Source organism: Cinclus cinclus, chromosome 6 (genome assembly GCF_963662255.1).
Source record: "Cinclus cinclus chromosome 6, bCinCin1.1, whole genome shotgun sequence".
Lineage (NCBI taxonomy): Eukaryota > Metazoa > Chordata > Aves > Passeriformes > Cinclidae > Cinclus > Cinclus cinclus.
Genome location: NC_085051.1, coordinates 3995603 through 4009700, shown reverse-complemented (window position 1 = coordinate 4009700; position 14098 = coordinate 3995603). Strand labels below are relative to the sequence as shown.

At 38.9% G+C, this 14098-nt stretch overlaps 1 protein-coding gene across 1 annotated transcript in view; it reads left to right on the top strand.

Moving 5' to 3' along the window:
* PARVA (parvin alpha) overlaps positions 1-13175 on the top strand; it is a 60028-nt gene extending 46853 nt beyond the window's left edge. The window contains exons 7-13 of the mRNA XM_062494740.1: positions 4659-4717; positions 5554-5573; positions 6793-6854; positions 7525-7593; positions 8831-8932; positions 9733-9805; positions 13099-13175. Of these exons, the coding sequence (XP_062350724.1) occupies positions 4659-4717; positions 5554-5573; positions 6793-6854; positions 7525-7593; positions 8831-8932; positions 9733-9805; positions 13099-13175 (462 nt within the window). The remainder of the gene's footprint in view (positions 1-4658; positions 4718-5553; positions 5574-6792; positions 6855-7524; positions 7594-8830; positions 8933-9732; positions 9806-13098) is intronic.
* Positions 13176-14098: the final 923 nt, after the last annotated feature.

Below are 14098 nucleotides of genomic sequence, written 5' to 3'. Positions count from 1 at the left end.
GGGTTTCTCTACAGATGATGAAGGAAAATCCCTGAGAATCTGCACTTGGGTGTCTAAGGCTTCAAAGAAACATAGTTCCTTTGGCTGTTACAAATGTATTATTTGTACTGGTTTATCTCCAAGTTCTGCCAAAACCAGCTGAAGAAATCTGGACTACAGTGAGCAGGGCATCTTTATGATGGAAAACTTAATGAGAAAAATTACACAGTCCTATAAGAAAGAACAAGAACCTCTGCTGTCTTTTCATACCTCCAGACAAAATTCCACTTGGAATCAGTGGGAATAACTGTCCTCTTGTTCAACAGCAAATCCACTGAAGTCAGTACAGATAAAGCAATTTAAAACAATAAGTAGTGGGAGAATCTGGCTCACTCTCAGTTACACAGCTGCAGCTCAGGCACCAGTGGTTTTCAGGGAACGCAGTTGCACCAGAATAAAATCCAAGTAGTGTTGAAGGAGATTTTGGTCCTTGGTGAAAGCCAGTCAGTGAGACTCCAGAGCTCTGCTGATTCCTGTTAACAGAGGGTGGGGCCCAGTATATTTAGTGTTATTGTTTGAGACATTTCTCATTATTATTTTATCCTGGGCAAGGTTTCTACTTTTATTTTTTTAAATCTGTCTTTCACATCCTTTGGGACTGATTCTGTATCATGCATTGTGTACCCTTTGAACTCACAAGAGTTTTAATCAACCATCAGCAGATCCTAATGCCTAATTTAGTGGTCAGGCATGCAGCCTGATAGCTCATGTTCTAAACAGTCGTGCATTCTGTAAAGAAAGATCAAGCCTAGGGAAGTTTAACAGGCTATGCAGTAGCTATTTTAAAATTCTGCGGTGTTATGGTTCGATAAAGAGAACAGGAAAAAGACAGAAATGAAGGGACAAAGTACTTTTATATAAAAGTCTTTCAAGAAAGACTCCTTTAATTCATATAATGATTTTGTTAGGCATAGAAACACATAAAACGTGAGGGTTGCCGTGTTGGCTGGATGTAGTTCATTGAAATAGAAAAAAAGATATGTGTGAAACAAAAAATGTGCTCATGTCCAACAGGTAATCAGCCTAGTTCTTATGAAAGCTTGTTTCCTTTGGCTGTTTTGTACAAAAGCTGTTAGCAATGAGAATAATACAAAATCTGGGTTTAAGCTGAAGTAGGAAAAAATGTGATAGTTGGACATTTTGTAGCTACTCTATTATTTTCTTTTCCTCCCATACCAGTAGAATAAATGACTTTGAATAAAGCCCAGGCTTTGTTTGATCATATCTACTGAAATGTCTGAGGGCTTCTTTGGAGAGCTGGGTCGTGTTATCATTTTGCCTCTTCTTAAAAATTATGTGTTTCTACCATCCACAAATGGTTAGATGGCAGATTGTTTGTGTCCAAGAGATGGAAGTCAGAGAGTGTAAGAATGCATTGACAGAACAGCCAGAATGGCTTCAGCATGTTCTGGGACAGCAGTTCTTGGGTGCATAAACTACTCTTAGGCAAAGCTAGGAAATTATTGAGATTAGCTGAGTGTGTAAATCACAACCTTGGTCCCACTACCTGGGAAGGTCTGAAATGTTTTGGAGCAGCTCTCCCTCCAGGTTCCAGTAAAGTCTTCTCTGAACCCGTGACAAATGTATTTGTTCTTTCAAGCTCCAGAATAATTCTGCATTTCACTTTGGTGGGGCAATTATAAAACATAGTCCTCCAGATGAAATGAGTTGTAACAAGACGTAGGCAAAAAGCCATCCAAATAATGGCAGGATTTTCGGGTTGGGACTTTGGGGGAAAATTAGGCAGTTGGCACTCAGTTATATAAAAATGCTGACACAAAAGGAGATAAGAAGAGATCTTTTCTATTTCCAGATGTACTACCCCAGTTTCAGGTTTGTTTGGTTGGCTGGTTGGTTGGTTGGTTTGGGTTTTTTTTTTTTGGTTTTTTTTTTTTTTTTTTTTTTTTTTTTTTTTTTTTTTTTTTTTTTTTTTTCTAGGATTAGTTGCCAATTTAAAATGTCAAGTGATTAGGAATGTCTTCAGGGCCTTCTGTGAAGTCTTTCAGCCATGAGGCAAGAAAATGCCAAGCCTTCTTCTAAGACTAAGGTCTTCTGTCATCAGGGAATGCATGTCCAGCTTTTCTTTTGAAAGGGGAATCTTAATTCATGCCTCTTTTCTCAGTGATTTTCAAATAGTTGATGTTGATTTTTATAGTTTGTTGTTTCGATTTTAGCCCCTGTTGCCTTAAGGAATGTGCTGGATGGTATTCCAGTCCTCAGTAGCACCTCTCTATATTTTTAGGAATATTGTGTCATTCTTCATCTGGTATAAGACAAACCTCATAATAGGTGACGTCATTCTAAAGGTCAGTTTTGAGGTGAAGACTTTTTAAAGTCCAAGAGATGTATGAGAAGCAGCCTTCAGAGAAGGTGCTCAGACCAGTGTTTTAAGGCCCATTCTGTTGGGAATTCACCAGTCTTTTTACAAATCAAAAGTATAGGAAAGTCTTGTCTTGACATGGGCTGCTCAAATAAGTGTCCAGGGATGCACGCTGTATTTGGGCAGTGTGGAAATCCCATCAGTGTTATGGTCAGGTGCCAGACACAAAAGAAGGGCTTGGAATCATTTTGGTTTGGGTTTTTTTTTTTTTTTTTTGCTGTTATTATCAACAACAAGAATAAAGTGCAGATTTTTTTTTAATTTGAATGTATTAGCTGCAGTTTATAGAAAGGGAAATATTTGTGCTATGAGTACTGAAGTGTATTTCAGGCCATTTTTGTGTGCTTGCAGATAGAAGGTGTAGAGCACTAAGAACCTTTTTCTGCTCCCATACTGCCTTTCACTGATCAGTGAAAACTGCAGATGGCATTGCTGTGATACTCAACCCCTCTAGGAGATGAGAGCAGCAGGGCTCTTGCTGCATAAGGCATCAGTGGCATGTCAGAGTCACGGTGAGGAGAAAATAAAAGTTTCCTTTTGCCGTGCAGCAAGGGGAAAAATAAAAATGCCAAGCAGAGTGGAATTCCAAGTTGAGCTAGCATGAACTAGATTGCAAGTTGAAGTTACTTCAGTTAGTACTGGAGACAGCACTTAGTGCTGTCTGCACAAGCTGGAAGCTGAGATTGCCCTAAATGATGCAATTTTTCTTCAGACTCTGAAGGCGTGTGACAGCAATGCCTCTGCAGCTGTCCTGTGCCCCCCTTCCAGTACGTAACACTCCCCTCTTTTCTTTTTTAAATCTTTTAAGTGCTCAGGTCCTTCCTGAATGCATTTTTTATCATGTGCAAGATATTTGGAAACAAGACTTTAAAACAGATCAGGAAACCCCCTGGAACTGTCATCTAACTGAAAGGACAGTTCACATCACTCCAAATGCCAGTCTGGAGTGACTTGGAGGGCCAGGTTCAGCTTTTCTTGAAGAAATAAATATATTTCTTGATATATTTTAGTCATGCTGTGTAGAAGGGAAAATATATGAAGAAATATATTTTAGTAATGCAGTGTAGAAGGAATAGACAAGCCTGGCTTGGTCCTCAGCACATCACACACTCAGGACTGCCTCAGGCAGGGATGTCCTGTCTTCTCCAAGGCAGGGAAAAGCAGCAGCCCCAATTCACATACCATGAAGGACTTTTCTTAAAGGTTATTCTCCTTTTCTCTCTTCCACCAAGAAGATGGGTCTAGGACCAGCATAAATCCATTTTTCTCATTTCCTTGTATGACAGGGAGCAAAGGATCATGAGTAATTGCCTAATGTCTAGACTTTAAATGGAGTTGTCAGCATTTGCCTGACTTTTCTCTTGTACTGAAAATTTTTGGTAATACCAGTGAACAGAATTGACAGAACACAAAGACAGGCAAAACATATGTGTGGTATTTACACCAGCCCCAGATGAGTGTGATCAGCAAACTGAAACAATGTCAGGCTCTTCAAGTGCTTCATTTTTCATTTTGCAGCTGACTCAAAGAGCAGTGACTGGAGTTGGCTTCTTCCAGGTTGGGCACGGCCTCTGCACAAAGGGCCCTGAGCACCAGCCAGGAAGGGTTTCTCCCATCTGAGGATAATCAGAGTCACTGCTGGAGCAGCATGGCAGTGTCAATGGAAGCTCCATTCTGGTTTCTGTCAGAAGCCAGTAGAGTTCTTTGTCTGCAGAGAAAGGAAACACTGAGAGAAAAAAAAAATCACGCCCCTCCAAAAAGAAAAAAAAGAAAAAAAAAAAAAGAAAGTGCATGAACAACGCAGAAAGAGCAAAGAGCTTGGGAGCAAGATTTTTGCAAAAGAGAAGCATGGGCACCATCTGCGAAGCTGTTCATTGAAATACAGGGCTTAATTCAGCTCACCTAGACATACCTCCACTAAAATACTTACATATGTGTTTGGGTGTTTCAAATGTCTCGCTGAATTGGGGCCTTTAAAAGAAAAGTGAATTTAGAACAATGGGGAAAGGAAAAGAAATACTTCCTTCTATAGATGGAGTTTCAGGTTTCTTGTTAATGTATAAAAGAGTTCTCTGAAATACTTGCAAGGTTAAATAATATTTTACTGAAAAATTGTGTAAGAAAAGTTCTTATTCTGCAGGTTTCTTATCTAATTATGTTTGTGGATCACAAAATTTTACTATACCCAAAGCATTAAACTCTACTGAGAAAAATGACACTTTTTTTTAAATTTTTCCAGAAAAGAGAAGGAATCCTCCAGTCTCGACAAATCCAAGAGGAAATAACTGGTAACACTGAGTATGTCAACACCACTTTTGCCAGCAGTTCAGTAATTGAACACAGATGTGTCACAGAAATTCAAACATTTGCTGATATTTAGATTTCAGTATTGGGGTTCCAGGGAAGATGATGCATCAGCCAGTGACTGTATTTTAGCCTTTTCAAGAGCTGCAAACAAGCATCTAAAAATGCAAAAGGGGGAAGATATAGAGAGGTGGGGAGCTAAAAGCAGGACTTTAGATGTGTAGAATGGTGGTAGTAAGCCTTGTATGTGTCACCTACCGAATACTTTATAACAGAAAAGCTATTCCAAACCAGGAGAGAAGATAGTAGAATATCCTCTTTTTTAATTGAATAGAGAGAAGCTGCACTACTGACTTATAATTGATCTGTATGGATTTATATGTGATAGTCACATGAAGGATCAACTGGAGCAAAATCCTGCAGTCCTTAAAGGCCCAGCCCAGGCCTTGTTTGGGTTGGATTTCTATTGTAACTGGTGTGGTAGATGCATCTTCAAAGCAGAGGGAAAAGTGGTCACAAAATCAACGTGGAAAAGCCTTCTTTACTCAGGCAAGGTGTGCTGATGTGGTTCAAAGCAGAGAATATGAGATCTGGCCTCCTGTGAGACTTTGGTGAAGCCAAGAGATGTACTGATAGACTCCAGGCTAGCCCAGATCTTCAGCTGGAGTAACTTGGTGAAGTTATTCCCAAAATTTTCCTAATTCCATGAATCTACTCCATTATTCACCAAGCTGAACATCTTACCATGTATGCTGGGGTTTTTTGCAGCACAATATCTGCAAGTGAATGATATGTAACTGTCTTGTTCTTCTCCTTTTTTTTCCCCACAGGGCATTATCAGGAAGGCATGGTGAGTTCATGTGATTATTGTGACTTTTTCTTCAGAGCGTACATGAGTTCTGCAGTGGGTGGTCACTTTGATCAGATGGCAAGAAAGGAGAGGATTTCCAGTTGCCCTGGCAAATATGCACCACAGGCTGTTGTAGCAGTTAACAAAAGGGGGAAAAAACCATTAAAATCACTCTGACCATCTTTAAAACACATTTCATTGCTTTTCAGCACATGTTAATTTGCATGTGCTTTATGGTTTAACCTCCAGAACATTACTGCAGAGGTATTAATGGTCATGAGTTCCCAGCATAATGTGAAATGGTGTCTTACAAGGAACCAGCTGGTGAATGTTGATATTCTACATCCATCACCTGCTTATATTTTAAAGATGTTGAGTCATTATTTAGCAGGCCTGCACACCATGCAGGGTCCTGTGCCTCGTGTGTCTCACTGCCAGGGCTGAGGATGGCCAACAGAAAACACTCACCCGAGTCTTGCTTGGTGTAAAGTTGTTTACAAATGCCTTTGGATCTACTCTAGCTTTTGGTTTGTTGTTTTCGTTTTTTTTTTTTTTTTAACTGAGGAATGTGAATGTTGGTTGAGTCATTTGCTGTCATTCGGGTGATTTGATTCTGAAACAGAAATTTTTCAGAAAAGGCTCTGGATATATTTTTCTGTTTTCTTCTGAAGGTGACTGCAGTAGCACTCCAGTCATGCCACCTTAGGTTGGCTGTCCTGCTGACAGTGCCCTAAATTGCATCTGAGAATGGCCCAAAACATCTATACAAAGGATTGTATTGCAGATGTGTAATCATAAACCTGCTTGAGATGCTTAATGCAGTCAGTGGCCCTTGGGGCAAATCTTCCTCTGTAGGTGTAGTGACCAATGTAAACTCATGTTCTTCTGCAGAAATTTTTTTGGTTACTTGGCTGTCTGTATCTCTCTGTTTAAGACTGTATGCATAAAGACACTATTCTTTGCTGATTTTTGAGAGGGTCCTTAGGTAATCCAAACCCTACCTGAAAATGATGCTTTTTTGTGAATAATAGACAATGAGTTACTAGCAGCTCTCAGCAAGACAGAGGTGTGCAAAACTACTTGGTAGTTGGAATACAGAGACTATATTGAACCATTTTGCTGACTGTGTTGTCTCGAATGAATGTGTGTCTCAGTAAGTGTTTATTCTGCACTGAAACAACTGCTGCTCAGTATATTAATGACACTGAATGTTTTTCAGAAAGAGATGCATTCGACACTTTATTTGACCATGCCCCAGACAAGCTCAATGTAGTGAAAAAGGTTGGAAGGTTTTTATTTTTAGAATACCTAATGTGTTCATGTGCATGCTTGTGTGTATCAGATGGTGTGGATGTGGTGAGTGTGTGTGGATATAATGTAGAACTGGCACGCTTTGCATACATTAAATACAATTAAGCTTTATGCTTAAATACACAAAGTCATGATTATAATGTTACTTTTTTATTTAATGTTTAGCAGCATGAACTTAACTTTGGAACACGGAACAACATACAGTTATCAAAGTTTCCATCAGAAAAGTTCTCATAAAGTGTATGTTGAGTGGAACCCAACTGGTACATTGACTATACTGATGCCAAGGAGATATCCAGTTTACAGCTGCCAGAGGTCTAACTCTAGAGTATTTTGGCTGCTGTCAGGTTGGGATGGAGTCCAATTACCCACTTCCCCATAGTCTGCTAAAAATCTGGGGGTTTTCTGTGTTTTAACAGTGTATATAAATATATATGTATAATTCATTTTATTTCTGTTCTTCATTCTTGTAAAAATAATTTTAAAACCATTTTTCATGTCACGTTTAAATTCCAAAACTTGGAGATTGTGTTGCAGTCACTTCACTCGTGCAGATTCTCTTCTGAGTGAAGTTCATACTGCTGATGTTGAACTGCTGCCCTGCTGCACAGGCCTTCATTGCACTGTTTTCATATTTCAGACTCTCATCACCTTTGTGAACAAGCATCTGAATAAATTGAATTTGGAGGTGACTGAACTGGACACGCAGGTAGCATTTTATAGCCTCTCTTACAGGGGAGAGGTAGTTGTACTATGTTATGCACTGTGCCCTCAGCTTTATCCAAAAATTGCACAGAAGTATTATTGAATGAGCTCTAAGACGTTATTCCAGCAGGAAACCTTTCCTTTCCAAATATGTTCATACAAAGAAGACTCTCACCAATGAAGTGTCCAAAACAGTTTTGTGCTTCCATTAGCATAAAAATCAATTACCAGATGCTTCCTTCTGGATGCTGCCAGGTGCTGTGTAAGGAGGACCTGCTTGTTTTGGTCAGGAAGGAATTTGGTGTACTTGGTTTGCTGCAACAGGCTCAGCATTTGTTTACTGCTTACCTTTGCACAAGCACAATGCCTCTGTTCAGGGGGAAATTTGGGATTCTTGGGAGCAAGGCTGCTCAAGTGTGCAGGCAGCTGTACAGCTGGGCTGCAGGCTCCATTGCACCACAGAAACAGTGTGCTGCATGCTCTTCTGTCTTGTTCTCAGCTGCTAAATTGGCTGAAAAGAGGCTAAAAGAAAAGCTTAATCCTGCTGTATTAATACCTCCCCATGTGAACAATTGAGGCAGTTGTCATAAGAAAATTTCAGGGTCAGGCAGGAAGGGATGGGATCTGCACTACCACAAAACCCCAGGTGTCTTCAGGTCTGGCTTTATTTTGTCTTGATTCATGCTATTAAGAATCTCTGCTTTCATTAAACACCCACCAATCCGATAGAGAGTTTTCAAAGGTAAAATTAAGATTTAAGTGGAAATCGCGTGTGAAGGCTTTCAAAAGGCTGTTCTTTTTTCTGCTCATTGCATTGTTTATTTTGGGGGAAAACATTCAAATGTACCTAGAAAATCCTTAAGCATTGATCTGAAACAGCACTCCTAAGATGAGAGGTTGTATTTCCATCAGTTAAAAGAAAATTACCTTTGTCAGGAAGGTGATGGGTTGCTAACAGACCTGATGCCACTGGGGTAGGAGTCAGAGGCCTGTGACAAAACCACACAAACATGGAATGGTTCAGGTTGGAGGGGACCTTAAAGATCATCCAGTTCCACCCCTCCTGCAGGGACACCTTCCACCCCACCCGGGTGCTCAGAGCACCAGCCTTGGTTAGTTCTAGGGGTGGGGATCCACTTCTCTGGGCAATCCTGTTCCACTACCCCATTGTTCAATAACAAAAGCAGTGAGATATTTTTCAGAAAATGTACTGAGAAATGTTTTTGGTTTTTTTTTCACAGTTTGCAGATGGAGTGTACTTAGTCCTGCTAATGGGTCTCCTGGAAGGATATTTTGTTCCCCTGCACAGCTTTTTCTTGACTCCTGATAGTTTTGAGCAAAAGGTAACTATATTTCATTTTTCAGTTAAAAGCAAACATATAATTATGTCTAGTTGTAGAAGGATAACACAAACTTTCCTGCATAAGTTTGATGCTAATAGCTGAAATCAAGAATGCACTGTACTGGTGACCACTTCCAAGTATTAAAAAAAATCAGCATTAATACTTAGCTGGAATGAAGCAGAAAATTTTATTAATGATGGGGTGGTTAGCAAGTATTAACAGATTTTGGCAGCCATTGGGTGGTGCTGTCATTGAATGAGACCTACTGTTCATTAATGTATATAGGATTACCCACAAGCATTGATGACAGAACTGATTTTTTGTGTGTCCAGAATCCAAGAATTTAACATTGGAAAGCTTTAATGGGTTTTGGAATCATAAAGGCATATATGTACCATGTGTCAATTTAAGACCAACATTACATCAGTGTCTGTAGCTATCCAGGCAATTCATTTGTCTGTTCAAGACAAGAGCACTTCAGGGGCCATCATGTTCCAATTTTTGAACTTGTAGGAGGTGGGCTGAGCTAACTTGTAATTCATTTTATTAAGGGTTATGTTAGTTCATGTTAACTTTCAATTACCTCTATCTTTCTGCAACTACCATTGCCCAGAAACAGCAAAACAATGGATTGTCTGGATTCCAAAGACCAGATATACAGAGCCCTGACTATTTCTTCATTCTTTATATCGGGATCTGCAACTTTAAATATATCTTGTCTTGACCATTTGCATTGTACAGAGTTCACAAGAGTGAACAACAACAACAACAACAACAAACTGCCTTTGTTGCATTGCCAGGTTGTCAATGTGACCTTTGCATTCGAGCTCATGCAGGATGGTGGATTGGAAAAACCAAAGCCAAGACCAGAAGGTACCTATCTTACCTTTTTTGCATCTCCTTAAAAATTTGTGTTGGATCCAAATCTTACAAGGTTATGGTGTGGCTAAATGAAGGTTAAGTTAATCCAACAGCAAAAGGCAAGGTACATTTTGTAGTGCTCAACAAATATGTATTTTAAATGCACTTTTTCAAATGGTGCAACGCTTCCTTTCTTCACTGGCCAAACATAAGCAGTAATACTCCAATATTCCCTGAAAGAAAGAGAGCACAGTTGTGATTGGTGTCAGTGACAGATGTGAACTGCTCCAATTGCTCCATTTTCCTCCCTCTCACGTTTTCACACTAAACCTTGAGTATTCCAGTAATTTATAAGATTTTCACAAAAGAGGGAGATGTTGTGGAAGAAGAATTTCATGTCTTCACATAGATGCCTTTGAATGCAGGACCTATTCATGCATATTTAAATTATATGTAGAGCTGGGGACTGACAGAATTATGTGCTTCAGGGAGGATAAAGGTTTTGCTGCTGAGGAGCATTGGGATTCCACTCCTCTCTGTTCATATACATCCAGTGTTTAAATCCAGCTTTTCAGGCTGGAGACAGAGCCCTTGATTCACCAGATTAATGGGTATTTCTTATAACTCCTCCTGTGAGAAGCTACCACTTCTTTCCATGCAGGAGCTGGGCGTGCAAGCTTCTGCTCCCCTCTTCCCACCAGGAATGGTATCTGGACTCCTGCTGGTTCCCTACCATAAAAACCAACGTGGCTGTGTCTTTTCAAGACAAATTTCAGACTTACATTCTGTGGTGCTCACAGTCTTTTCCTGCCACAATATTGGATTGTCATTCCCCAGGGAGTTGACATAAGCTAATATCAGTGTTGCTTCTAGCAGTCAGAGCTCCCTGGAGATTGAGGCACTCATTGCTGAATCAGGTTCTGCTCCATTCAGGATTTCTTCCATCCCTCCCAGTTTCCAGGTTGTAACAGCCACAGAGACATGCACACACAAAAAATAATGCATCTCAGGATCGAGCCTGTGCATTAAATCTGGACCTACCCAGCCTGGCTTTTTTTCACTTCTTTTGATTGCTTGAACTCTTATCCACAGTCATGCTTAACTAAACCACTGGTGAGTGTATGACAAACCTTTACCTCTGAAACAGTCAAAGCAAGAAGGGGGAAACAGTGAAATCGAGGCATCCAAGTCAAACACAGAGTATCTGTGATCCCTTACTCCCCGTGGAGGTTTAAAATCCTTATGGCATTTAATTTTTCAGGTATTTATTGCTCTAGGGGACAGCTAATTTTTCCAGTATAAATCAAGCCATAAGGATATTTCAGCATATATAAGACATTTCTTGTGCAATTATTGAAATCCTTAATATGAAACTTCCTGCCCAATGTGAATGGAAAAACACATCTGTTTTATGTGTTGTTACATTGGGCACAATGCCCATACTTAAAATTTCCAGTGAGCAAAAGTGTATTGAAAAGGATCTTACCCTAAAAGTGTACACTAAATACTCTTTGAATTCCTACACTGTTTCTTTGAGGTTCTTGAGGAAAATGATGCTGAAAAGTGCTTTAGAATATGAAAAACATATTTAGTGAAAAAAGAAATGCAGTTAAATAAATGAGTATTAAAACCAATGTTTTTTATGGGGTCAACAGTTTATTTGGGTTATTTGCAATATAATTGAAAAGGTCTTAAAAAGCTTTCTGTGACCTTTTACTTTAAAAATGGCCAGAACATTAATCTGCTGAGTCTATAACGAATTAAGCTTCTTCAGATTACTCCTTACAGTGTGTATATCAAAGCCAAACTCAAGTTTCTCTTTTAGAAACTTGCAACCAGTAAAATGTTACATGTGTTGGTGAAACCCATGTAGCAATGGAAACACCCCTTCTTTCTCTGGGAGCATGCTTCTTTTACTTTGAGCTCCTCTGTGGAATTCTGTTGTGGTGATGGCATCTTTTTTTGTGGTGGTGTCTTTGAGAAGAACTAACAAAGTTACTTCTTTGATAGTAGAAGTTCTGTATTTGGAAAAAATTGTGCACCTTCTGCTGGCCTGAAAGAGGAAACTTCCAGTGTTACATGCAAACAGTATTGCAGATTGCAGTGGAGTGTTGTGGGGGCAATGCACCCTTCCTGCAGCTTTTGGCATTTCCTCTTCATTTTATACCAAGCATTTTTCATCTCATTTATAAAGAGCCACAAACCCATGCTGGCTCTGGTTACATGAACCTGCACAGGCCCAGCACAAAATCTAGGCTTGAGTGTTTCCACCCTTAGTCCATGCATGTAAATTCAGTATCTTTAGTTGGCATACTTTAGGACAATAGGTTTGATTGGATTAATTATTCAAAGTGTGACCCCTTCACAACTCGTGAGAAACATCAGTGTAGATAAATATAATGGCTAAACTCTGATGATTGCAATACACCATTTACTGGGCTTAACTGGAGGTTTTGGCCAATTCCAAGAACCACAGTTAGGAATTTGAGTTCCTATGCATTCATTCAACAGAAGGAGACAGGACAGTTCTAATTCTGCTCTGCTCTTTCTGAGGGCAGTCCTGAATTCCTGTTTGACTAAAGCACTGGTGTAGGCTGCTGCATTAGTACTTGTCAGTTTGTTTTATAGATTTCTTGTGAAATAATATTGACTTTCTCAAGGACTGCTCTTTGAAACAGAAGGTATTCATTAGCTTTTTGTTTCACATAAATCCTTGACTTTAGATGTTGAGTTTCTGAGGACTGATTCAGCCATGAATGTCAGCTAACTCAAAGAATTTTCAGATGTTTGTTCAAGGAGCACTTGTATACCTAGCTTCTTTAGATCCTCTGGAAAATTTAAACTTGCCCCTAGCTATCTTGCTGAAATTAGGCCTAGTGTAAGGGATGCTGCAGCCCAGAATGTGCCAAGTCCTACAATTCTTACATAAGAGGAAGGTACTGCCTGATGAAGTTTTTTCCGAATCATTCCTTTTCAGCCACAACTGACTGAAGCTGTACAAGTATGTGTAATCCTGGGCACACTTGGACTCAGGAGCATCTGAGCTTGGTTACATTGCAACATCAGCAGCAGTAGCTATTTGTGTCCCTCACTAGAAGTGGTTAAAACACCATGTTTTGAGTTGCCAGTTTGAAAATTGTGTTTTATTGATATTTCTATTCTTTTTTGCTATCCATATGATCTAATGTTCATTGGTATTAATGTGAGCAAGGGAATAGAGTAGAGAATGGGCACTTCTTTTTTTTTTCTGGAAAACATTTGGAGTTAATGAAGTTACTAATTTGTTTCCCCTTGTCTTTTTCTAGATATTGTAAATTGTGACTTGAAGTCTACACTGAGAGTACTGTACAATTTGTTTTCCAAATACAGGAACGTGGAGTGAAGAATTGATTTAGGTCACAAAGGAGTGTTAACAAAGAAAATATCATAACTAGCATTTCTTTCATCGGTATTCCTCTGCATCTCTATCCTAAAAGGAACTAAATAATTTACCTGAAGAATTTTTTATTATTAGTTGATTATTCTGGCACTACTATTTGCATAGTAGATTTAAAACTAGTATAACTTATAAAGAAAAAAAGGTTTGGGGGAAGGTATCTGGGTATATTCTGGGAGAATTCATGTCTTAGTTGTCTTTACACTGTTTTTAATAGGTGAAGCAACAATGAAAAAAAATTCAGTAAGCTTAATTCAAATCAGCCTTTGGGGCCAATCATAGGAATATTCTGTACTGAGTACTTTATTATGTTTTACATACATCTTTTTTTAATCTGGGAAGATGAAGAATATTTTCTATCCATGATAAGACAGCTCCATTCTAATTGTGAGGAATGTGCATGGGGAGAAACAGTTAATTACACTTAAAAAGAAGAAACTTAACCTGGTGAATATATAGTTCCAGTGCTATCATTAGGCTTTAATTTCATGGGTACAAACTGAAGTGGCTACTCATTCCTTCAGCCTTACTATAATGTGCTATTCTCCTTTAATATGTGCTATTGAGCATTCCACAGAACTACATTTTGCAGCTTGTCACTTTTTTTTGTTCAAGGCAAAGATCTTTTTTTGCAAAGAACACTTTTCAGGAAGACACACCTGTATAATACAGCTTTTCTATAATATTTTTATTATTACATAATATTAGAAAGTAGAAGAATGGCTTGTTTTTATTTTGTTAGTTTAATCACAGGATTATCAGATTGTGAGTTTAGATTGATTTATAAATAGAATTTATAATTGTCTCTTGGGTTGATTTTGTGATGAATGTATGTTGCTGCATAATGTTCAACACAAAAAAGAATAAGA